This window comes from Melospiza melodia, chromosome 1 (assembly GCF_035770615.1).
Source record: "Melospiza melodia melodia isolate bMelMel2 chromosome 1, bMelMel2.pri, whole genome shotgun sequence".
Taxonomy (NCBI): domain Eukaryota; kingdom Metazoa; phylum Chordata; class Aves; order Passeriformes; family Passerellidae; genus Melospiza; species Melospiza melodia.
Window position 1 is genome coordinate 36,507,546 of NC_086194.1, and position 26,918 is coordinate 36,534,463.

Here is a 26,918-nt window from a genome sequence, read left to right on the forward strand (position 1 = left end):
AACATGGAAAATCAGGAAGGTAATGCCTTTCTTTCACAATACCTTTTAGTTTTCAGTCTTGCTATTCAGGAGATGAAAGAAATATTGTACTTTTGTCTGTTTAACCCAAGTAGAAAAGTCAAGGAAAAGCAAACTCTGTTGTCAAAGCTTACAACAATGTATGTCCAAGCATTTCATTCATGAATGCTCAGAATGGCAGAATTCCATTCATCTTAAATTTGAATTCTGAATAAGAATTAACTTGGCAGCACCATCAAGTGCTAAGTGCTGTGGAAAAGAAACTATCTTCAAAGAAAAGAGTATTTAAAGGTATTTAAGGTATGTAAGCACTAATGCTGAAATTTAAAACAAAAAAACCCCAAACCAGTGACAAAACTGAGCTGGCAGAAAAGCTCATTCTTCCTGGGGTCTGTTCTGATGCTGGTTAATGACGCTGGGTTGGGTGAAATGTGGAGAACATGACATAAACATGGAACAGTACTGCCCAGAAAACTCTTCCAGACTATACAGATTTGAACAGCAGTGATATCCTGAGCTCAAGGTGGTGTGGGGTTTTTTTGTTTGCTTGTTTGTTTTTTCCTGTAGTAGTTAATAGCTACTTTTCTTATATTAAATTGCTCAGTCACAATTTCAGGTTTTTTCAGTATTCATAGTAAGAGCACTCAGGAAACATCCCAAACCTCTTGGCAAATTGGCAGGGCAAATTAGAAAATAATTTTGATGAGGTTTCAAAACATTTAGAGGAAAATAATGGGAAAAACGAGATTGATTTATGGAAATCCTGAAGCCAGGAACTCACTAAGAGTCTAACCAGTACTTAAATTCTTATTCATAAATAATACAAAGAATGTTCTTTTTAGATGTCAGTAGCAGTTTGCAAGTCAAACAAGACTCAGATGCAAGGCATAAATTGCTTTCTCATTTAATTTTAAGCAAATTCCCCTGAAGTCAAAAGCAGTGGTTACTCCTTCCACTTTGTGGAAGGAGTTTCATTTATTTCATTTTCTAGTCCAGGAAATAAATACAAAATTTAACCTTATAATCTTGAATCTCTGACAGTTGAATGTTGGTTGACACCCCCATAATTTTTTTATATTCTGTGCCAGCCACAGAATAGTGTACAGCATATGGTGACATTTAAACCAGAAACCCCTGTTTCTGAGCACTGAATTGCATACAGTGGAACTTAACCCAAGCTTTTAATTTATTTTATTTACGAATTTAACTTGCTATTTAACTGTATCACTCAGAGTCCCAAGGCCTTGCTCGGCTGGGTGCTGTACAAACATGAAGACAAATCCCGCTTCTCTGAAGGACTTCGCGGTGTAAGCCAAGAGACAACAGATGGCTGGAGACACACATATGGGGAGGACATGGAAACAATATGGCTATATTAGTCAGTCTTCTAGACATGGCTTCAGCATGGAGCCAAACTCTTGTTGACGAAAAGGCAGAATTTTTGAGAGAGTTTTCATAAAGCATTTATTTTTCAGATGTTTAGAGAAAGTTTCTTCTGTGTGAAAGGGGCTATGAAATTATTAGATCAAAGTGCACCAAGCACATTAGAGTCAGGGGTGAAATGTATATTGTTATTTTTACATTGAAAATGTTGGTACCTGTGAAATCTTTGCACAAAATGAAATTTTGTGAATACTAATATATTACCCAGTAAGGACATAAAGAAGTTCAGATACTGCCTTCATGTACTAATTCCTGCAGAAGTAGAGGTTTTGTATTGGTTTCCTGTGCTGAACCATTACTGAGAGTATTTATCTATGTGGTAACTGAAATAACCCCATACTTAATATATTTCCAAATAACTAATGTTTTGTGTTCTTCACATCTTCACAACTGCCTAGTTTTTTATTATTTTTAACATACTTTCATAAATGTTAAACATTTTAAGCACAGTACTTTCAGCTAAGTCCTACAAGCTTGTGTTTTGCTCCTTTAGACGGTAGGCACAGCAAACATGAACCCTGTTTTTATTTTATACCTTTAACTCCTGCTTATGCTTTCTTTTGCACCATTTTAACTCAAACAGCTATTCTAATGAGGTACGAGATAGCTTAAGCAGGAATGTCTTTCTTCCCTTTTTTCTTATATATTCTTCAAAATTTCTCTTAATTCACTAGTGTTGTGTAGTGCTAGTAAGCACAGTTGCTTAGACTTTATACTTTCTGATAGTTACATACCTATTTCAGTGCTTTTCTACATCTGAACTCTTAAAGCACAAACAGGTTCTCTGTCAGATTAGAGAAACCTTTTATTTTTAAACTCTTTTCTCCTCTGACTTATTATTTTGACTGTTGCTTTCCAATTTTGCTTTCTGGTAGTATTGTATATCTCAAAATATATCAGAGGACATCTGAATAAGCACAAATGAATTAGACAAACAGTAATCCTAGAAGTCGAGGTTCCAAACTTAGTGCTATCAAATTTAAAACATTTCAGGATACAATGCAACCTCTACTTCTAAAAGAAGTAAATTCAGAAGAGTAATTATCTGTTTTAGAAATGGAAACTGAACTGCTACTGCCAAATTGCGAACGTGTATTTGTGACAACCCTCTGAAAGGGGTGGGGGAAATACGACTGAGAAAAAATAAGAAAATAAAACAAAAAAATGAAGGAAAGCTCAACAAAATATTCACTGTACCTCCAAGGAGCCAAGCTAAATCAGGTTATGTACCAACACAACAACAACAAAAAATTCTTTGATTCAGAGGGATCAGATTGAAAATGAATATCAAAGACAAGAAAGGTATTTTATAATACAGATAAAAATGTTCAAGTAGATTGAGACCAAGACAAATTTGGCAATAAATTAAAATGCTAGCAGGCATTCACCTGCAAAGGCACATATTTCTGTGCATTAGAACAATCCTTACTTCCTGTGTGTGCTCTTTATAACAACACAGTAAGGGATGGCATTTCATGAGGCTTCTACAAGCTATACACACATAAACATAACCAAGAAATTATAATAAAGATATAAAAGAATAAGAATTTCTGTACTTAACATTCTCCCTCAAAATAGAGATCAAGCCCCAACAAAACTGAAAGAGGCTGCAACTTGGATTCTGTATAACCAATAACCCAGGAAGTCTCTTCCAACATCCAAATTTCTAGCATTCTAGAGTTAGCATTTGTTGAGGAGACCCACACTTTAAAATGTAAGAAAAATTATTATTTTATTGCATTATGTACCTGTAGCTTTCTTGAAATTCAAGAAACAAGAATTTGTGGTCAGTTATTTCTCTTCTTCCAAAGTGGAATAATGATCCTCTTCCTTGCCCCCTAGTTTTAGGAGTTTACATGTTCATTCATTATTCTTTACATATAAACAGTATTTATTTACCATCCATATTTATTTATAAAGTCTACTAAGATTGTGAACTTGAGGCAAAATAGCTATTCTATTGTACTGATGTATGATTATCAATTTATTTGATTTACTGTCTCTTAAAAAAAGCTAAAAATATGTAGAAATTTGGAAGAAAATGAAAGGGGGTGCCTCAGAGAATCTCCCTACAACCTGACAGATATATTTAATTTCAATTAAAGTTCCGAAAATAACTGAAACTCTGGCTAACAGCTTCTAATCACCAGGTCCTGCTGTTGAATTTCCATCTTAAACAGTTCAAAGTCAATTTGCCAGCTCAGTTTCCATATCCCACCTTGCCTGGAGATGTTAGTGGCAGAGGACCATGGGCTTGGGAATTTTCCAAAGCAGCTCCCACTGTTGAACCTATTATAGGAACAGGTTCCAGGTGCACCAGCCTCACTGTTCAGAGCTAGAAACCAGCAACTGTACTACTGGAGCATGAGAAGGATTGTTTTCATCTAACCTGGGTACATTTTCCTCTTAAAAATATTCTGCTTCTGTGGTCAGACAATTTTTCCTTAGCAGGAAGATGGGGAAGGATAAATACAACTAATGGAGAAAGCTCCTGCCTGGAGACAAAAAAAGCAGGGATGGAAAGAAATTTCTTCTGTAAGCAGACTCAACGTGGGAGACTTATCTACCTGCTGCTTGCACAAGTCCACCTGCTGGCACTGCACTCTGGGACTGCCAAGAGACAGTTTAAAAATGAAACCCTTAAAAACCGGCAAGATCCATGGAAACGCAAAAAGCTGGGCATAACTTGTTGAGGATGGGTAGGCACTGAACAGCTCAGTATGTATGAATAGGTGGTATTCCACTTGGTAAGGGAAGAGATAAGAAGAGAAAGAGCTGCAGGGTACTAGAAATTATCCCTTTGAACAGAAATGCTGATAAAAGGCTTCTCTCAGTTCTGCTGTTGAGATTGTTGACTTAAGAATATTGGAAAATTCCTTCATAAATAATACAAGGGATACGTTAATTTAGATGGTATGGCTGCAAGCATTTTGGAAATAGTTATAAATAAACACATAGGCCAATGAGAATCCCATATCTTCCCTTATGTTTCACTATGACATCTGAGGGACTTTCTGCCCGTATGTTACACAACACATTGCTGCCTTTTAAGACTGCGTAAGTCCACTGTGGCAAATGTAAGAGAAATGAGAGAGGGAAACACTAACATATTTACTTGAACCTTACTGAAAGAGTTGATAAGGTGTGATGTACTTACATAATTATGCTTCTTGATTTTGCTGCCTGAATAAGCTTTTCAATACACTCGTTCAACATACACAGTCTCCCAAAGCCCATCCTTTGTTAAACTCATAGTCATTTAAATTCTTTTTAAGCATGAGTTGCAAAAATAGTTTCACTAAATCTTCCTCTGGTTAGGCTGGATGTATTTGATCTTTGTTATGATTCCTAACATGACTGAGGATGTAGACCAGAGGACAATTATTTATTTAAGGGTTTTAGAATCTCTAATTTTTCAGAGTTTAAGGAAGGTAAAACTTAAGTATAGTGATTATGTAGGGGCTATAAATATACACCATTTATACCACATTGTTAAAATAACAGAAGTACAAGTCTTGTTGTTTTCATAGGGATTTGTTTGAGTTAACAAAACACAGACAAAAATAAGAATCAAGCTATTAAATGCATAGCCACAACCTATTCCAGTGGGGAAAAAAATCTTCCAAACACAGAAACTTTTTCCGCCCAAAAAACTCCCAAATTAAACAACAGCTTGGTTTACAGGCATGTGTCTCATCCACATCCATGTTTTTGTTCAGAGTTCAGTGCAGGTCTCTCAGCTCTGCACAGAAATGGACAGTAATTTCATGCTGCTATCTTAAAAGAGCAGGATGAAGAGATGAAATTCCCACTGAAAAGGAAAATGGGGCAGCTCAAGCTACCAACACAGACCCTCTGATATGTTTTTCTTTTCCACTGGGATGCCGAAACATGAACTTCATGATTAATGTATGGAAAGAGGATGGACAGAGCAAGTCCTGTACCTCTGCTGGTAGCATGATTGCTATGAAGTGTCACACTTCCTGTGTCCTCAGTCACTTTGATCCTTTTGGAAAAACTGTTGATGGTCTCATCCATTCATGATTTTTGTAATTTTTAAATTCTTTCTGACAGTTTCAAAGTGCTGCCCAATAATTTTTAATGTTCTTACTGCCTTTTTTTTGAAGTGGTTTCATTCTGCTTCTGTGCAGAAGTTACTGGAAAATAGTATTCACCTAGATGTATCTGAATCTTTTGTACCAGAGAAAGATAAGTTTACACTGACATTTCAAAAATATTCCAAATGGCCCCACAGGTCTGTTCTCTATACATGTTTATTGCTCGTAATATGACAGAAAAAGCACTGCAGAGCCTCTTGGGTTTTTTATTCATCTCTTTTTTTTTTTCCTAAGCAATTAACTTCCTGTTTTTATCACAGTACAGTTTCTTTTCCCTGAAATGAATCACTCCAAAAAAGATAAGGAGCTCTAGGATTCAAAGCTGCCACTCATGCATACAGCTGTTGCTTTAGTAAATTATAAGAAACTTGCAAGTATTTCTAATAGAAACTATAAATGGTAATTTATTTTTTCTTCTACTGTTTCCAGCTCCTTCATTTAAGTTACTGGATGTCATGTAAGCCAGAGGAAGACAACCAAGAAAAGAACCATAGTTCCAAAATATCTCAGAGGTTTTTCTATGAACTCTGTTCATGTGACCTGTCAGCATCTGAAATTTAATATTCTTTTCTAATATTCTAACTCTAAAATTAGACAGGCACTGGAATATTAAATAAATTGCCTTTTTTTTTTCTGTCAGAATTGGCCTGTCACATCAGAATAAGGAAGACATATGTCCTGCAGTATAAACTACAGTTAAACATTAAGGCACTAAAGTATTTTAAACTTAATGGCATTGAGAATAATCAACATGTCTTTAACCTCAGGCCTAACAAATCCAATATACTGATCAAGAATTGGCTGATGTACACAGACTAACTTATTCTGGGCACATTTTACGATGCTTAACAAAAAAAGGACATTCCATCATAGCATTTGTACTTCCAAATAAATGTTTGGCATTGGTAAGTCTGAACTGACAAGTACTTTGCTTAAAACATTCCAAAAAAATTTAAAAAGTAACAGCCAGGGAAAAGATATATGGTAATAAAAACCATCTCGAAGATGTGTACCATGCACAAAAGGCATGCTCTTCTTCAAAGGAATTTTTGCATACATGGTTTTCTTTGTGTGGTTTTCTAGTATTTATCTTATTATCTTGTTGGTTTTCATATACCACCTCTACTTGTATGCTAAAACTCAGGTTCTTAAATCACTTCAGCAGATGCCTATTTAATTGAAAATAATGGCATACATTAATTTTCTAACCTGTAGGGGTACTCATAACTAACTTCAAATCAGTCAGACTAGCTACATAAATCACAGACAGTAACAGTTGTTTATACATGCTTGTGGGGACAATAGCACATGTTGTCAAATTTGATTTAATTAAAAAGTCTGTGCAATCAGAACCAGCATAATGCATGACACTTCTGTTCAGGATATTATTGTGAAGAAATGAGGATTCTGACTGACCATGTCTGCAAATTATTTTAGTAAAGAAAATAAACTGCTCCAGATTTTCCTTAGAAATGTTTTCTTCTTGGGAACTTTTTAACTAATGTATTTTCCAAATGGGTAATTTGATTTTTCTTAAGTTGAAACCTTTTATGTAGAGATTTACTTATTAAAACACAAAGTTTTTCCAAATCAAAACTTTATTTTCAGTCAAATCCACATTTTCCTAATTTTTTTTTCTTTTTAAAGAGAGCTTTAAAAATGTTTATATTGTTTGACTCAGAAGTTTTCTCTTTGGCACATCTCTATGTCTGAAAGCAATTTACAGAATATTCTGCCAGAAACTGGAATTAGCCAACCATATTTGCCAGAATCAACGTCTAAGCAGCTTTGCTATTTGCTAAAAAGAGGGGTAGACTTTCTTTAATGATTTATGAGTCATAAATGAAACATAATGAGAAATAAATGGACCACAAATTCACCCTTTTTCACAACTCCACCGAAAAGTAGAGGGCAGTAGGCAGGCTGGGAGAGGGAATTTTGTAGGATTTTATTCCAGCAAGACTGAGCCATTCAGAAGATAGTGGGCACTAGAGTGCATTACAGATTAAAAATTCCTGTATTTGTTTACAGGAAGACAGCTCCAGAAAGTGCTGCTTAAATTATTCCTGTCAGAAAGCCACAAAGGATACAAAGGAGCAGGGAACCTCTCAACACTGGGCACAACACAGGCTTCTAAACCCTTTTGGTGGACCTCACATTAACATACAGGTTTGTGCCACTCAACAGTAATGTCAAAAAACATCAGCATGCAATGGGCCGCCAAAACATGAACTGATATTGTGCATTCACCCCTGAGGCTGTAGATTAATTTCATTTCAAACAGGGGACATCTGTTTCTGGCAACAGAAATAAATCACTCCACTGATCTTTGCATCTGAGGAGAAATAAATATGTAGAAGAATAAATACAACCCACATGTTACTAACTTTTAGAAGGCCTTAGTATGAGAAATGGACACATTTTAGTCCTGGAGGCAATGAAACAAGTTAAGTATCAATTTTGATTGCAACTCTCACAGATAAAGCTCAATTTGTTGGACTGGCTTTAGGAAAGAAAGAATTTAGACATGTCACATTCCTCTGTGAGTGTTTATGCTCTCACAGAATCCCAGAACGGCTGAGGTTGAAAGGGACCTCAGAAGCTCATCTTGCCTAAGCCCACGCTCAAGAAGGGCCACCAAGCCTAGCTGGCTGCCTAGGATTAGTGTCCAGATGGCTTCTGAATATCTCCAAGCATGGAGAATCCACAATCTGCCTGGGCAACTATGCCAGTGCTCAGCTGCTCTCAAGAGAAAAAAAAAACAAAGTTTCCTTGATGATCAGACAGAGCTTCTTGTGTTGCAGCTGGTGCCCATTGCCTCTGGTCCTGTCGCTGGGCACCACAGAAAAGAGCCTGGCTCTGTTCTCTTCATACCCTCCCTCCAGATACTGATACACACTGGAGAGATCCCCTCTGAGCCTTCTCTTTTCTAGGCTGATCAGCCCCAGCTCTGCCATCCTTTCCTCACAGGAAACATGCTCCAGCCCCTTCACCACCTTTGTGGCCCTTTGGACCTCCCCCAGTATGCTCACATCTCTTTTGTGCTGGGGAGCCCAGCGCTGGACACAGCACTCCAGATCCAATCTGTGACAATGACATCCCTGTCCACCCCATGACACCATTACAGTAATGCCCCTGGTCTGTCAAAATCACTTATTTTAACTGCATCTTAAAGGCTATATTTTTATGTATGCATTTAATTTCCACTTTGTGTGGAAAAAGCTTGTATTAGAGATACAAGGATGAAAACAAAATGGATTATCTTTCATCTGCCACACCAAGAACCAATGTTTTAAAAACCATCTTTTTATAAAGAGATTGATGCATGGCAACGCTCTAACAAAGGTAATTTCCCTAATACTTAATGACATAATCTGTATAATTATAAGATTAAAAATGTAAACCAGTTCAGTTTGATAAATAAAAAAATGTGGATCCATTATATTTTCAAGCCTTCTGCTTCTTGAAAACAGCTGTAAATGAAGCAATTGTTCAACTCAAGACTACTGATGCAACTACTTTGGGACCTCAGGAAAAACTCTTTGGGGTCTTCTACTCTATGCGGAAAATGAAGTACCATGAAATTTAAAGGAAAACAAAAACCAACATTCTCTTGTGCAACAGAAAATAGATTTAAACAAACCTTTTCCTCTTGGATCTGCCAAATTCTGTTTGCCTATATTAAGGGTGAGTCAAAAACTGAACCCAAGGAAATGGATTTTGATAACCTGAAACCTTTTCTAGCTGTTTAATCATAAAATGCTAAAATATAAATTATGTACCACTGTTTAAAGAATTATATAATACCCCAAATTTGGAACATTATTTACCTGAAAAAAACATGTTACTAATAAATAGACTTTAATTGAGTATGAATATATAATGGTAAATTCTCCTGTCTCCTATTAGACGACTAAGGAGGAATTATTCTTCAACTCTACTGGTTCAAAACCCCCAAGTTCTGGTCTGGATAAAAGTTGAAAATGAAAGCTGTATTTAGATCTTGTTAAGCCACATAAAAAGAAAAGTTCAATACTGCTGTATTTATTTTTCTTCAACTCATGAGGACAAGAAGAAAGAAATTAAATTGTTGTTTTAGCTTTAAATGAAATTCAACATGTTTTAAATGGTCACAAACCAAAATTATAGCTTCTTGTTGACTAACCACAAAACACAGCTTTTCTTTAGACAACAGTAAAACATTTGGAACAAGAATTAAACACTCATTCAGTGAACAAAAACTGAACAAAGTTGCACGAAGTTGTGCATTTCATTAGAATGTTTTGAATATCAAACTGAAAACATGATGTGACTATTAATAAAGATTCTGCTGTTTAGAGTAAAAAAGCACTGAGAAGTTCAGATGAAACTTCTGTGCAATATTAGCTCCGAACACCTGAAGAATGCTGTAACAGAAATCTGGCTATTACAATTCCTATATATTGGAATCAATAGGCATTTATATGAACCTACATTTCTGAAGAAAGAATGGAGAAAACCACTGTGCCTTCACCTTACAAAATATATAACTTATTACATCTACTATGTAACTCTTTTATAGTCAACAGAGTGAAAAAGGAAAATGTGTATAGAGAATAAACAAAAATCCTCATGTTCCACGGCATACCTAGTTTATCAAAGTAGTGCTCCTAAAATATCTTGGATAGGATGAGAATTTCTTTGGAATATACCCATGATAAGAGCTGATTTTCTTGGATGAGAACAATCTGTTTAAATACTAGCTTCTTGTGACCAAATGGAAGGTCAGAGCTGCACAAGAAATAGAACTGTGACTGCAGACTACAGATGCTACAGACACTGGGAAATCTCTGATGTATTAAGGAATTTCAGGGACAACAGATGGACATGTTTGGATCTGCTGAGCATTCAAGCTTCCCACTGAACTGTTTATTAACTTCAGGACTACAGCAAAAGTCTAAGAAAGCAAAAAATCTTACAGGACTTCTCTCGTCTTTCTCAGAGGCAACAGGCACTTGCACAGTTTCATTTCAGGCAGGATAATGGGATGGAAGCCATTATGGGATGGAAGCCATAATGGAGACGTCACTCAACATAAAAAGTTGAAATAGCTTATTTCTGCTTTGGCCAATAATGCGTGCTTAGGGAAACATTTCCAAGTGCAAGTGCTCAATGTATGGAAGAAATGAGTGTCTCAACGAGTAAGTTAATGCAGTGTGATATTAAAATAGTTCATAAATTAAAAGAACCCACCGACTCTTTTCTGCTCATAGTTTTGCTTTGGGAACGCGAGCGGGAGATGGTGCTGAAAAAGGAATCCTTTTTTGAGGCAGACAAAGGTGGAGATCCTGTAAATTCACGTCCTCCAGACAAGCTCTCTATGCTTGGAGATGAACTGATGTTTTTTGAACTTTGGCCTGTAAAGCAAGTACAAAAAAACCCAAAACATTTAATCAATGGGCATTTCCTTTTCCCCACAAATACTTCCTTGTCTCAACTGACATTGACTGAGTCACAGACAGCCCAACACAGAATGAAATGTTGAAGTGTGTCAGCATGCACTGAGAGACTGAAGGACTGTTCTCACATGGAACTTAATTTCTGTATGAGAGAAGAACACAAAATCTTTGTGTATATATAGATATATACACAAATATACACTATCTATTACACACCTGTATCTATATATATGCTAAATGATGTGTGTGTATATATGCACATACATACATACATACATACATATATAAATAAATATCACCTCATGAGGAACTTCATGCCCTGTGTGGCAAAATGATCAAAGTACCACCTCATAAAAACAATAATAATAAAAAAAATCTGGTATCATCAACACTACAATGGAAATAGTTTTTTCCAACTATAAAACTTGGCAAAGAATGCTAACGAGAACTTCAGATTCCAAAAGTGGGTTGGACACTGAAGATCTAGATCACAATATTGAGACTTTAAGCAAGAAAAAAAGTTAAGTTTGGAAATAAACATAAGCTCTCATGCTTCAAATTTTAAGTCCATCACCACCTAACAGCTACTTTGATGAAGTCTACTTAATAGTTACCCTTGTCATTTCATGGAGCTTTTGAAATGATTCCAGCATTGTCCACTATCATAGTGATGACAGCTGGGGAGAAGCCTGGGCTGGTTCATCATGGCAGGGTATGCATCAGGCAATCAGGCAGCCTCTGATAGGGCTAGTTTTCTTCTAGTTGAGGCTTACAAAGTGTTTTCAAATATTTAAATCAAAATTTTGTTTTCATTTGTTCCAGGAGGAAAAAAACTCCAGTATGTCAGTTTTCATCAACTTTCATTACAAAAAATGTTGCCTTAGGACAGATGCTAGTTTAAAGAAATATTTTTATCATGTGTATGATGAAGTCAAGCTCGAATGACTCCATGAAACTGCAGAGTTTTCCATTCTGGAAAAAAGTTAAATAGCACAGAAAGCTAATGCTCAAGAATTCTCCCTATCTCTTGTTTGGTGGCTATTCTGATGAGAGGATTTATGTTTCCCTTTTTCCTTTCTTCTGCTTTTGGTTTGCTTTCATGTTACCATCTATAGCATTAAGTATGATCCTCTGCAATTAAATCATTCACATTTTCTTAAGGGAATAAATATAGATTTATTTGAAATATACTTTTTGCAAGGAGACTGTTAAATGCAAAGCGACTGAACTAGCAAGGAAAAAAACATTACATGTGAATAAACAGACCTTAAATGACAAAACCCAAGAAAGGATCTGGGTTTAATATGCTGAACATTTTCTAGAAGAAAACTCATATAAATTGCTTCCCATCTCGTCCTTCATTCTCTGCTGCTTTATTCTGCTCACCTCCCCCATAACCCTCCTACATTTTATACCCTGTTTCTGTGGACCTTCCGGTCTGCCTCCATCTCTTCTTCAGATCCCTCCACACGGTCTCTTCTGCAACTTCTTATTCTAACTTATGTCTTTACATATTTTTTACTTCCCACCAACTTCATTCAACTGGATTTTTCTGTTTCTCCACAGTCCTCCTCCAGGCACTTACTACCTACCATCTATCTGAGGAGCTTCCTTACAAGTGCATGAGACCGAGGCTCTTGTAGATCTCACTTAACTTTTGCCTTCCCATTTTATAGAAAAATGGGATATGCATTAATCATGTGCACTGTAAATAATTCTGGAGATGAAAAAGGAAAAAACACTGCATGGCAAACAGCAGAAATAATTCAGTTGCAGGAAATTTTTAGAAAATTTCTAATTTTAGGATAAAATCATGTCACTTGGCAACATTGTTATCCTTACAGTTGCCTTTATGTAAGAAAAAAGACTTTTTATGCATTTCATAGTGGCAAATGGAAGTGTGCTTTTGAAGTAGGTAAACTTAAAAATAGTTTTGGAACAGATGGAATCACATATTTTAGCAAATAAAGCATTTATAAAAGCAATTCACACAGCTAAGCAAGAGAAGCCAATATAAATGCTAAACGTAAAAAAAAAAAAAAAGTATTTGGTTGCCAGAGTAAAGTGCAACAGAAAAATATTTATTAAGTATATATCAGATTAAACAGTCTCTCTTTACCATCCTAGTAATAAGAAGATATATTCCCTATAGGGTGAAGATGAAAAAAACAAACAAAAAAAGTTAAACAATGAGTGATGTATATTTTTCATATATGCTTCACTGTATGGCCTGAATTTAACACAATTCACCTGCAAATAAGCAGATTATGTGATAAAAATTCACAGATAATATTGAGGGAAGAACGCTTTAAATATATTTGAGGAACCCACACAGATGAAATAATACAGCTTGGTAAAACAATGGAAAAAAATGATGTATGAAGATTTTTTTTTAAATATTGTCTTACAGCTCTAAGGAAAAAAATGTCAAAAATATAGTAAGAAAATGAAAAGACAAAGAAGTGTCTCATGGTCACTGCAAACAGCTACACTTCAAAAGATGGATCACAGTTCAGAGGAACAGAATATGCAACTACCTGCATAACCAAACAAGATTTTGTGGACAGAATAATACAAGTGTCCTAAAAAGGAATTTGCTCAAGTAACACCAAGAGCTTTGAACAGTTTGGTTCTTATAGACTTAAATTATATAATGAAAATAAAAAATAATAGCAATACAAGATCTTGGTAAACTAAGACAGAGATACAGTAAACAAGAAGGGATAAAAATACTGTATCTGTATGTTTGATACCCAAGTAAGAAGAAAGGTTAGGATGCACCTGATCCTTCTGCATGAACAAGCAAATCTGGGGAAATTATTATTAGGAAACACTATTTTTTTTTATTCTGCATCCAACAACCCTGTGAACAGTGGGGTGACATGGATTATCTGGGGATATAATTGAGAATTAAGACAGAAAGAACAGCACTTATGAATAATTACAGTGTGCTGCAACTCATAAAGCAGGAACCTTGGATTGTGATAGTATTTTTTAATTTCCAGAGGAGTCACTGTTTTTACAACTGCAAATATGAAAGCTGAAAGACAGGTCACACCAATCATATGTTTTTTCTCTAATGTCAAAAAAAAAAAAAAAAAAAAAAAAAAAGAAAAAAAGAGAAAAGAAAAAAGACATCTGTGATTTTCCCAACACAGAAATGTAATGAATCACAGAATATTCTTACTAGGAAGGGACCCACCAAGATCACTGAGTCCAACTCTTAAGGAAGCTGCTGCAACAACATTTAACTGAGTCGCCACGTTGCTTCTGAAGTCCTTCAGATGCATCATGTATGCACTGTGCACTGAGGCATTAACAACCCTCACATAACTTTGGAAACAACACTGCAGTACCAACACACAGATTTTGCAATCTCGGGACAATGACAAAAATGCCATTTGTACCTTCACTGTTCTGTGTCTTACTGATTTTACATCTTTCTTAATGTGCAGTGCGGTACATTCTGCTCTCTCTTGATAAGAAGGTAATGGGACAGAGTTTCTAATTTTGTATTATTCCTCAAAAAAAAAAAAAAAGAGGAAAAAGAAAAAAGTCTTACCCTTCATGTAGAATCAAAATGCATAAAGATTGCAGTAAAGTACAGTTAATAACTAAACTCCTGTCCTTCTCCTTTAGCAGCTCAATCAGCAACCTGAGAACACCACTGAATCAAAACTCTAATTTTCATCTGCTCATTCTGTCAATATCAGATAAATACATTATAGCTCCTTAAAAAACATTGGAGAAATCTAATCTCTGACCATCTAAGCATATACCAGAATGTCCTAAAATCTATATAAAACAGGCTGAAGAAACCCCATAAATATGGAAATCAAATACATGCTTATGAAGCACACAGAACAAATATGGAAGGATCCCTGACGTATGCAGAAGTCAAAATACATTACCGTGTAGGATGTTTCAAATATATACATACATAAATATATATATATATATATATACATATATGTATATATATATGTATGTATGTATATGCATTCTGAAATGAATAAATGATGCACAGGATTTCACACACTAAAAATACATCAATTTCTGAGGCAAAAAGGAGCAACGTTATCTCCATGGGCTGGCTTCTAAGTGGCTCACTACTTGCCTGTTGCTAATGATGCTGGGACTGACCCCAGGGTGAGAAATGCTCTGCCTGAAAACCATTTGGAAAACACACAGATGAGGCAGTGGAAAAAGGGACCAACCTGTTGGTATCATGGAGACCTCTGATGTCTTGCAAAGAATGATAATTTAAATTTAATGTGATCAAAAATTAGGCCATATAATAAAGTAAAAGGTGATGGCAAGGAGGAGAAGACTTACAATAAAAGGAAAGTGAGCTCAGGTCTTAATAAGTTTGAGTTAAGTTATGGGGGATATAACCAGGAACACTGATGGTCCCTGCTAAAACACATGAAAAATCAGAGGAACATGCAAAAAAGACATACAAAACTGATGGCTCATTCTGTTTGGTCCCTACAAGGAAAAGAATAGCTTTCATAGTTACAAGAAGAACAAGGAAAAAGATACCAAGAAGATCATAAGTATGGCACTATATATAATTCAAAACCATTCAGATCTGCTCATCTATCTGTATTTGCCATAGTAAGGATGTTAAGTATTAAAATTTGCAAAAAGAATGAGATGAGTTTTATAAAACTTTTCAGATAAATTAGTTTCCCTTTTTCTCCTGCAGTGAAATGGGAACAAAGGCTTCCAGCACTTTGAAAATTCATTCAAACCACCTCATCACAAAAATCCATGTACTTTTTATTTCAGCCAAGGCAGGTAAGCTCCCTGTTAGTCAAGTGCACCACAGCAGATGTACGGCCCAGAATCCCTGCCCCAAATATAACAGGAGGGAAGTAATGCAGCTAAAAGGGACAATGATGGTGGAACTGGCCCCCATGACAGAGTGGCAAATGGGCTACAAAGTGCAAGAGCACAGAGGTTTGTAGCACAGACAGATGCTGACACACAGTGGATGCCTGTGAAGAGACACAGACACACAGAGACATACAGACAGACACACAGACACACAGAGACACAAACAGCCACACACGCAGACATACATACATATATGCAGACATGCAGGCAGACAGAGACACTGACACACACACACACAGGCGCAGAGACACAGACAGACACAGACATAAAGACACAGAAACAGACGCGCACACACAGACACAGACACACACAGACACACACACACAGACACACACACACAGACAGACACAGAGACAGACACACAGACACAGACACAGAGACACACACAGACACAGACACACACAGACACACACAGACACACAGACACAGACACACTCTCACAGACACACACAGAGACCAGACACAGACACAGACACACACAGACACAGACACACACAGACACACAGACAGACACGGACACACACACACTCTCACACACACACTCTCACAGACACACACAGAGACCAGACACACAGACACAGACACACACACTCTCTCACAGACACACACAGAGACCAGACACAGACACAGACACAGACTGACACACACTCTCACAGACACACACGGAGACCAGCACAGACACACAGAGCTCGGCAGGACGCGCAGAGCGGAGCTCTCTGCCGGCACAACAGCGGCGCTCGCTGGCGGGACAGCGGCGCTGCCGGCGGGCGCCGCCCGGGCCTACCTGCGCTGGCCGGGCTGTGCTGCTGGGCCTGGGCCGGCCCCGGCGGCGCCGCCTCGCCCGCCTCGCCTGGCAAACAAACAACAGCGTTAGCGCGGCCCCGCCGCTGCAGCTCGCCCGAGGGAAGAGCCGCGGCTTTGGGGGTTCAGCCGGAGCACCCTGCTTTGAACAGAAAGGACATCGTGAGAGAGCGCTGTAGGGACAGGCAAAAGGAAACGGGAAGGTTGGATAAGCCGTTGTCACAAGCTGCAGAACCCCAGTGGTTATAAGTGATGATTTAGATCAAAATCTAAACTTAACTGAAGAGTCAAAACGGTTTTTCGCTGGCAGTTTACAGAGACAGTGCCATTCTGCTGTCTGAGAGCTTCACAGAATGGCTGAGGTTGGAAAACCACTGGCCCAAGCGCCTTGCTCGGGCAGGGTGCCCTAGGGCACATTACTCAGGACTGTGTCCTGATGGCGTTTGAGTATCTCCAGCAAAGGGGACTCCACAACTCCTCTGGGCAGTCTGTTCCAAGGCACGGTCACTCGCACAGTAAGGAAGTTCTTCCTCATATTTAGGCAAAATTTCCTGTGCATCAGTTTCTGCCCATTGCCTTTTGTTCTACTTCTTGGCACCACCAAGAAAAGACCTGGGGGCTCCACCCTCTTCACACCTCCCTTTAGACACTATCCCTTGTCTGTCAAATCTTCTCAAGGCCAAACAGTTCCAGCTCCCTCAATTTTCTCGTGAGGTGCTCCAGTCCTCCAGGCTTCTTTGGAGCCCTCCACAGGACTCACTCCATGTCTCTCTTATACTGTGGAGCTCAGAAGTTGTATCCTTGCTGTCAAAAACATACATAATTGCCTAATAATATGTATATTTATATGTTTTTTAAAAGAAAAAAAACCATTTGTCAATCTGTGTTTTACTCCTTTAATTTGTACTAATTTCTGCTATTAATAAGGACAATTTCTTTATCCACATGAAAAGCATACTCATTTTCTAGAGATAAAAAATTATAAATAATTATTTAACTTTATAAATAATGCTAAATTTGGGGATCATTTCTTTAGGGCATACGTGTTGACTATGGAAATTCTGTTTGTGTTACAACAAATACCATAAAAGTATCAACTCATAAAAACAAAGAGTAGCCTGGAAACTCTTTAAATACAGTTTTGGCAGAACTTTGTCTTTTAACTGGTCCTCTAATGTGTCCTTGTGATAGAACTGCATTTAAATCAAAACCTTTTGGGTTTCACCGTGAAATGACCTAGAAGGAAAACTGTATCTGGCACTATCAGAAAAGAAGAGAAAGAGAAATGCTTTTTTTTCTTGGCAATACACGGCCATTTGGTAATCAAAGAATATCCAGTTTCTGAATGATGAAGGATCCACTGGAACACACAGGGCAATTAGAGAGCTTTTTTCCCTTTTTTTATTTTTCATTATCAATTTTTTTATCTTTCAAAATAACCACCTCAACTGAAAATCCAATAAACTCAGTATCTGAATTCAACTTTTGTACCAATGTATTACTTCACTGTGCAGGATCAAGAGAATGTTTTAATCCCTCTTCTGTTAGCAGGCTACCTTGCGTAAGTAATCAGTAATAATACCCGATCTTCTTCTGTGCTGAGGACAGGCAGAATGGGACTAATATATTATTAGGAGGAACTGAATTTCCAATTAGATGTCTGGATACTTCGTTCAGCTGTGATTTGTAATGCTGAAGACTCATCTGGAATTACAGGCTTGCAATTATGGTTGGGGTTTTTTTTCCCAGTCTGTTCTTTTTCCATTTACATTATCTAAATTAAATGCATTTTCTTTCTTACAGAAATTCAGCAAGTACCAAAACTTTGGAGTGAGAAGTAATTACAACTGATTATGTAACCCAATCATCCCTCATCTAGAGTATGGCAACATGAATGGTAGCTGGTTTGTGAGTGGTAACTCTGTTGAAACAGAGTTGTTAAAACTGGGAGAGGATTATTTTGACAGTCCTACAAGGTATTTTGCTACCAAGGACTTCTTCACAAAGTAGATCAGCCAGTTAATTTAATCTTGTCAAACGTACAGATCTCTATATATTAATTTAAATTATCAGCTTTCAAACCTTCAGCATTCAAACCTGAAAAGACCAGTAAGAAAAAAATGGATTACTTATTTTATGGCTTGATGCCCGTTAGATTTACAGCACTTTGGCCTGTTATACTGTCCAACTGAACATCTGTGAGTATTACATCAGCTGCAAGTGCAAATGTCTTTCAATTTAAATCCTAAATCCGTGTCTCGGCCTACCTCAGCTAAATAACTAGGCTCCAGGAGGCTGAGGAGAGCTGAACACACAGGGAAGAACAAGAGCAGGAGACAATTAGTGACAGCTAGTTAGTAATTTGGGAGCCTTGTCAAGTAGATTTTAGATACTCAAAAAACTACAGCAGAATCCAGAGCTAGAAAAAAAGCAAGCGTAGAAGCTAAAAAGTTCAGCACAAACAGGAGTGGAGTGAGAGCTTCTGAGAGTACGAATATATTTTAAATCCTGAATCTCAATGGCCAGGAGAGAAGTACTGGCAGCTTCTCATAGCTGTGGAGAATACCCTCATTCACTGGATTTTCTGTACAGCTCTTTTTTGAGGTGGTGTTACTGTCCTCCACAAAACAGAAGAAACTTATTCTTGCTTTTAAGGTGTGATGGAGCTTGTGCTGTTTACAAAGGTCACTGCAGCAAGCTTCGAAAGACTTTTTAGTGTGTCTTCACCATGGTGGAGCAAATAGGGATTTTTTTTGCTGAACGTTTAAACTTACTTCAGAGAGAATTCACTGGGGGCCCTCTAAAATATTTTTTATTTCCTTCTATGTCTCTTTAAAAATACTAAGTATGGCACTTGCAAACATAGCTGCCATCATTTGAAATTTCTATACAATTACAGGCAAAAAATACTTATAACTGTACAGGTCTGGAACAACAACTCCAGAATAATGGCACTAATATGTAAAACAAAACTCTGTCATCTGAACCTATTAAAAATAGTGTATTTACTTTTTTTGCCCTTAAATTACTTTGCAAAGGCTGTACCAAATATGGATAGACAGAATATACTGAGAGGAAGCTGCAGTATGTTTTTTCCACTTACCATGAAAATGCTTTGTGCCCTACATCATACATTCTTCATAACTTTACCAAATCTCCATATTTCTGTTGATAAAGCAATATGTGCACAGCTTGTACATAACAATGACCAAACATAACTACAATTTTTTATTCTGATTCTTTTATGGAAAAGTATCAGGTGCATTTCCTGATTATATATGTTAATTGGCCCATATAACAGGCCATCCTTTAGCAGCCACATCAAGATTAAACTACAATTAATCCCATCTATAGAAGTTTTTTCAAATGGTGTGCTTTTACTACAGTGAAAGAAAACAGTGAAAGAAAACAGCCACCCAAGAACCACTGTTAAACTCAAAAGAGGAAAAGAGAATAATGTGATAAGAGAACTATGGAAAACTCTTAAAAAAGCAAAGAAAAAGTCTCTCTGAAACGGTGTAAATAATTTTGTTCTACACCTAATTTTACTTCCATTGTTGTGAACAGGATTTGTATCAAAGTTTCACTGCATTTCAGTTGCACCTCAGTACTGTAAAACCCTTGCTGGAGCAAGTTTTGAGATTCTCCTATAACTGAGAGAAGCTGTATATCTGGATTTTGCCAAGCAGCTGCAGTGGCCCTAACAGAAGTGCCTGTATGTGCCTGCTCCAAAAGAACAGCTGTACCTTTCAGTTTGGCTCCCTCAGTGTCTGCTGGGGATGCCGTGCATCATGAAAGGGCCTTTGGACCATATGGGTGCCACAGCAAAGAGAGCACCAACTTCAGCTGTGAAGTGTTATTTCCCTTCTTTTACACTTTCAAATCTGATGAAAAAAAAAAAAATGCAATCCTATGCCAAGGTTCAGGGCAACCAGGACCAGCCCTCAAGCTCATATCCATGACACTGGGTGAGTTGCTAAAAGCAGCAGGTCCTGTTTTGCTCTTCATACTCCTTGAAAAGCACGTACTGCCATGGGCTGGCTGGAGGTGAAAAGCAGTAACCTACCTTGAGCGTGGCAGAGTATAGCAAACAACTACCAAAGCTGAGCTTGTGAGTTTGTTGTTTGAATAAGCTGTCCTCAAGAAATATAAGAAGAAAGGCTTAAGAAAAAGACACGGTGTTTACTAAATAAAGTGCAGAGGGTCATCACAAATTATTAAAAGACAAATTCATATTATGGTTCAAATAACTTCTAAAATAAGCTCCACACATTCTAAAGGGAATAAGAATTTCTTTATTAAGAATTCCTCTTTAACTTCCTTCACTTATTATGTATTTAGCTAATACTGTTATGCATGCAATGTTTTGCTGATAACCTGATAAACATGTATGAAATTAGTCTTCCATTTAAAAAAGGTTGCATGTAAAAATCTGAAAAATTAACTGGCTCATGTTTCATATGGTAATGATTAGTTTGTTGGCCTGTCTGATGCAGTTTCTGGTTCATATATTTTTAGAAGTTCAAAACTTCTTACAGTATTTGTACATTCTTGAGATAACATCTAATTCTGTATTGCACTGCAAACGTGCTGTTGTACTTGGCATAAGCATCCTGACTAACAAAATAGTTTTTTTTGCTTTTTCCTCAAAATATGTACACACTGATATAAAAATCAACAGAAGAAAGAACTTTAGCCCTGAAGATGTACAACAAAGCTTCCCCAAAGTCACAGTGCTGCCACCCCTTTCCCCCTTACCTTTGCCCAGCTGAACTGGCATGCTCTCAGACTTCATCATCCTCTGCTGCTGTGACTGGTGGTGGTGGTGGTGGTGCTGCTGGTGGTGCTGCTGGTGCTGAGGGGCCTCCACTGTGCTCCTGCCTGGCATTGAAGAGGGAGGGAAGCTGCTCCCGCCAGCAGGAGCACCCACTGCCCCACCCGAAGCCATGGCCGGAGCAATGAGCTTTCGGCCAAAATTCAGTAAGCTGTTGGAGACTTTGTTGATGTTCAGAGGGGCGGCTTTAGCACTGGCACTGAGAAAAGAAGAGGAGAAATCATTGCATCATTGCCAATGGTTTGGACAGGCACAGCCATACATGCATAGTTCTTCAAAACATGGAGATAAAAATCCAAGATTTGAACGTTACAGAGAAGCTGTTTTACTACAGTTGCACTGGAATACACACAGAGACCACAGGGTGTGGTATGAATTTTTCCCTACCAGAAGTGGACAATTTTTTTTTGTCCTTCTCCCTGAAAAATGCAGACTAACCCCAAACAAAGTGAATTTGTACCAATTTTCTTAATTTTTTTAAATTTGCCTTCCTAAATTAAAAAACAAGAAAAAAGAAGAGTGATAAATAGCAATCCAGTCTCTACAGAATCAAAAACTTTATAAAATTGAATTTTTGCACTTATTTGAGGACTGCTTTAATATTTATTTCTGTTATATTAAATACTCTCCAATGTTTAAAATGAGTCAACCCCAAACATTTCTTTCAGCAAGCAAAGCACTGGATTGTCCCTTTAGATTGGCAGAGCTAGATGTCTCTTGCTCCGAATTCACCTTCTGCCCAGCTCAATCATTTTAAGCCAAGCACGTTTTAACAGGAATCTTGATTTCCAAAGCGATTTTGCTGAAGATCTGCTTCAGGGTATAACACATATACTGAATCACAATCCTTATAATTGTTACTTTTTATTTATAACTACAGTGGCTATTTAATTCACTTCAGTTATATGCAACATTAAGATTGAGGAAATTGTCAAACCATTTAATTTGTCTAAAATAAAGAGGCAAAGAACCTTTTAATTCCCAGTGGAAGCGTTCACATAACCCACAGATTAGCAAAGCCATTCCTATTTGTTCATGCAATAATTCCCTGCCTTATATAATTAATGGCTGAAATATCCTTCACAGAAATATATCACAACCACAAAGACCTTTTCACTCCTGAGGTTTTACTTTACTGATCTGTACTTCCATGATATAAATAGCTGTCCTTTAAAAACATGAAGAAATGTAATTAAAACCAACACAATCATTGTACTGGGGAAAAATAGCTTTACAATGTTTTGGGGAAGTTGAACTAAAAATAAACTACAAATGAATTAATATGGGTAATTTATAACTTCTGCAGACACCTGGAAGAGTAATTTTGATTTTGCTCTTCCTCTAATTTCTCTATTTGTCTCCAGAGATGGTTTTTTTTTAGAATACACAATAGAAACATGCACACACATATAGAGCACATCCAGAAAATAACAACAGCTGAGTTGTTTAGAATCAGAATAGATACTCAGAATAGACAGAAAAGGAGAGCTATCAGAAGGCAGTATGAGAGCCTCACACTCACAAGATACAGCCCCAAACTCTGTGGGGGGCTTCTGCCATATATACTGGTGATGAAGAAAGATGGCATCTAGAATGTTTTAGAAGGAACAGCAGTAGAGAGACTGGGACCAAGTGTTGCTTCCCAATTTATGGAAGCTGGGAAAGAATGATTGGTGGATAATAATTACAGGATGTTTCTGTGCCTCCTGATTTTATTGATTGCTGCTGGTGTTACAGAATGTTCCTCCACAGTCATCTGAGAGTGAGTGACAAAGTCACTACAAGGAAAGCATGTGCAGAACTGTATAAAATACTGTAGCAGGAGGTCCAAATGGTTTCAAAAGCAAATTGAGTAGGTGTGAGACTGAAGCATTAATGGTTAGTGACTCAAACAATCACTGATGCGCCAAGGCTTCAGGTGCTTTGCTGAAGCCAGGTTTGCACCCTGCAACTGAAGGGGATGTGGAGATTTTTTGGCTGTTTGGTGGCTCCTGACCCTGACCCTGCTGAACCTGACTCTAAAAGAAGTCCAGAGACAGTAGTGCACTCACTCCATGTGGTGCCTGCACTAAATTCAAGGATTACTGGTGTATCACAGTGCTGGGTCTTTGCTGCAGCACAAAATGGAATTTCTGAAGTTATAGCTGATTCGGTTCCACCAACAGTGCAACACCACCCACTGCAAACTCAATAGCCACAATATAAGCACCCATGTGATTTGAGCATTGATGGGTTTGTCTCAAAGTCCCCTCCTAATTGTCCTGCCTGGGTAGTGAAGGAGCCAACAGAGAGTTGTGGTTTCCAGTTTACTTCAGGCAATTGAACGCCAATACTGTGCCTTTAACGGTTGCTCAGCTGGCATGGCTTGGAAGGGAGGGCAATACACCTTAAACAGCCTCCTGCAGGGGTATGAACATTCACCCAGCACTGCTCAGGCTGTGCAATGAACAGTCTCACTCCCTCTGGAAATGAGAATAATTAGAGGAGAGCCCCCTGAAAAGGTGGGGGAAGCAACAACAGCAGTGTGAAAAGTACTTTATGAGACTAAAGCTGAGATTCCACCTGGGAAATATCCTAAGTCCATGCTGTTAAACAACTTCAGCCACGAAGGGGTAACCTGTCCAGACCAACCCCTCGAGACTTGTATTGGCTTCTTTTGCCAGGAAGGATGCCAGAACACTCCCACTGAAGATCAAAGGACATGAGTCACTCCCCTGAGGAGTCCAACATTTTGGTCCCCTCAGACCCTTCAGAGCCTGGACTTAGCAGATTAACCAGTCCTGAGTGAGGGATAGCCACTGAATGGAGTGGATTTATATGTGAAGGCTCACAGAAAACAGCCAGGGAGATTTGATAATCGCTTTTCTCTTGGGCCATTTAAAATATTTGTTTATTTTTGTGGTAGACACAGGAGCACAAATGTCAGCATTTCAAAGTGAAGTTGCTGCTCTAGTGAATTATGCCAGACAAGAAAAGGAGTTGGGTACATGAATCAAACTCAATGGATTGCTTATTTTTAATAATCTGCCTGTAGTAGGCTGAGTTTTCTATTTTTTTTAAATAGGAACCTGCTAACAGATAAAATCAAGCTGAATGGGATCTCAATCAGTTATCAACAGCTGGCAATAAATCTCATTACATTGCCAATTTTGGGGGTCATACCAGTAATATGGCAGAGATTCAGAACCCATGGTATACTTTTTCCCTCTGTTTGCTGGAGTTTGGGGTGGTACATGTCACTCACTCACCTGAAACATTAACTTAGCAGGAAGATAATGGCTTGCACATTGAGTCCTAGGTTTACATTGTCTCTAAACCTAGAACCTTGGCAATCACTAATAAAACCCCTTGAGTTTGCACAAAAAATCTGCTGAAAGTAAGTGATTTACACAAACAGGCCACCTGAGCAACAAAGCCACTGGACACTTTGAGCTTCATGTATCATGGGAATTGGGATAGTACACAGATGCAGGAAACAAAGCTTATACAGAGGCTTGTGTATTTGTGTCCAGCAGATTGTTTGTTTCTTGTTTCTTTATTTTTCAGCTATATTTTGCTTAATAAAAAGGTGTCAGTTTTAATTCTACACTATTTGATTTGCTGCTTTGACATATATGTACACTATAACAAATTAGTTTATTTGCATTTTTCAGATGGTTGAAAATTTACATGAACAATCGCCAAGCCTTTATGTCTGAAACACTATTTTTAAAAGTGCTTCCAACAGTAAAATGAAAGAATGTTTTAGAAGTACATGACAACTGGAAAGGATAGTTATCACAGCTCCTAATAACCTGTGGTGTGATTTGGCTGTGCTATGAAGTGACACTGCTAATGATCAGCTCAGAACATGTATAAATGAATGAAAAATAAATAATGATGCTATCTAAATATCTTTTCAAGTGGTGGTTTTAAAACATGTATTGTGAAGTAAAATCTGTGCAATTTCTCTGAATGACAGCTTCAGTAAATGAACAATAGTGAGGTGCTACATTTCTGGAGGACTTACATTAAAAGTGAGCTGAAGTTCAGTAAAATAAGAACAATGTGTCTACTTCTTACCATTTAAATGTCTGATATATTAATGCAAAGGATGATTACAGCCATCAAACATGGATCAATCTACATTTGAGCCATCTAAATGTACCAGACATGCACAACAATTACAAGAAAAATACTGATTGATTTACATTGTAAAGTTATCAGCAGATGCATTTAAAAGTAAGGCATCAGTTTAAAAATATGAGTATCAAGGAGACATGAATTCCATCCACGAAGCAAACAATTTTGTTTCATCACAATAAGCATCATTGACCTTGACTGTGAATGCTGTATTTTTAAACTAGCAGTAGGAAGATGATTCAATCTCTGCAGTTTTCTGCTAAGATGGAAATGTTTTGTTTTGCAGGCCTTATTCAAAGGCATTTCTCTTTTCAGCAAGTAATCATTACAAGAGATGAGAGACAAATAGATGAACATGACCGATTAAAAAGTTTTATATGTGATAAAATAAGCAATATATAGTAGAGATTTGTCAAGATATTTTAAACATATCACTGAGCCTATGGAATTAAAGATGAAATAGACCTAGTACTTGATTTAATACATCTCTGCTCACTGCAGAAGCATTTCCTAATGTTACATCTTCCAGTTCTCCCTAGTCCAATCTTAAACAGCTTTACCACATTTGACCTGCTCTAAGCGTTCCTGACTTGAGATGAATTTATCCCAGATTTTCTTCTATCTGAATTATTCTAAACAACTTCCTATCTCATTTGGTGTGTAGTCTATGTGTGCAAATAATTTATATTCCTACACAGATTTAATCAATTTTTTTTTCTTGGAATTTAGGCTTCCGGTAGGTGTCAGTCTTGTTTGGGCTTTATAATTTACTTGTCTTTTCAAAATCCTTGAAATCTTTCTTTTTGAAACTTTGAACAACTTATTTTTCCAGTTTAGGCAACACTGCAGATAATTTTTCAAAAGAATAAGTAAAAACATTAAGAAAACGCAATGGAATGCAGCAATTCTTGACACCTGTTCTCAACTTTAAAGCCCGAATTATAAAGAAAAAGATGGTTTTGTAGTCACTCTACTTAGTTTTAATTTCTGCTTCTTTGTCCCTTTTTAAAAGCTTCTCAAACGACACCATCTTAATTGGAGTTGGCTTTTAATGTAGCTGATTTCAACAGAATGTGACAGCGATGCAAAAGTCCCAAAGCCGGCAAGTTCCTATGAATCAGCAGGCAGAGTGAGCGGCTGGGGCCACGTGCAGCCCAAGAAACTGCCTGTGACTGTGGCAATTTTGAAGCATTATCTCTTGTGCTGGACTGACCTGCAGCCACCAGCAGTCACCTGCCACGGCAC

At 37.5% G+C, this 26,918-nt stretch overlaps 1 protein-coding gene across 8 annotated transcripts in view; it reads right to left on the reverse strand.

Annotated features, from left to right (window-relative positions):
• The window catches only part of TBC1D5 (TBC1 domain family member 5), a 317,794-nt gene that overhangs the window by 31,886 nt on the left and 258,990 nt on the right, over positions 1-26,918 (reverse strand). For 6 of the 8 annotated variants that reach the window (XM_063154169.1, XM_063154127.1, XM_063154134.1 and 3 more), the window contains 3 exons: positions 21,476-21,750; positions 16,701-16,766; positions 10,812-10,975 (listed from right to left, as the gene is read on the reverse strand). In XM_063154169.1, coding sequence (XP_063010239.1) covers positions 10,812-10,975; positions 16,701-16,766; positions 21,476-21,750 — 505 coding nt within the window. The remainder of the gene's footprint in view (positions 1-10,811; positions 10,976-16,700; positions 16,767-21,475; positions 21,751-26,918) is intronic. The other 2 variants (XM_063154185.1, XM_063154177.1) reach the window with 1 other exon arrangement.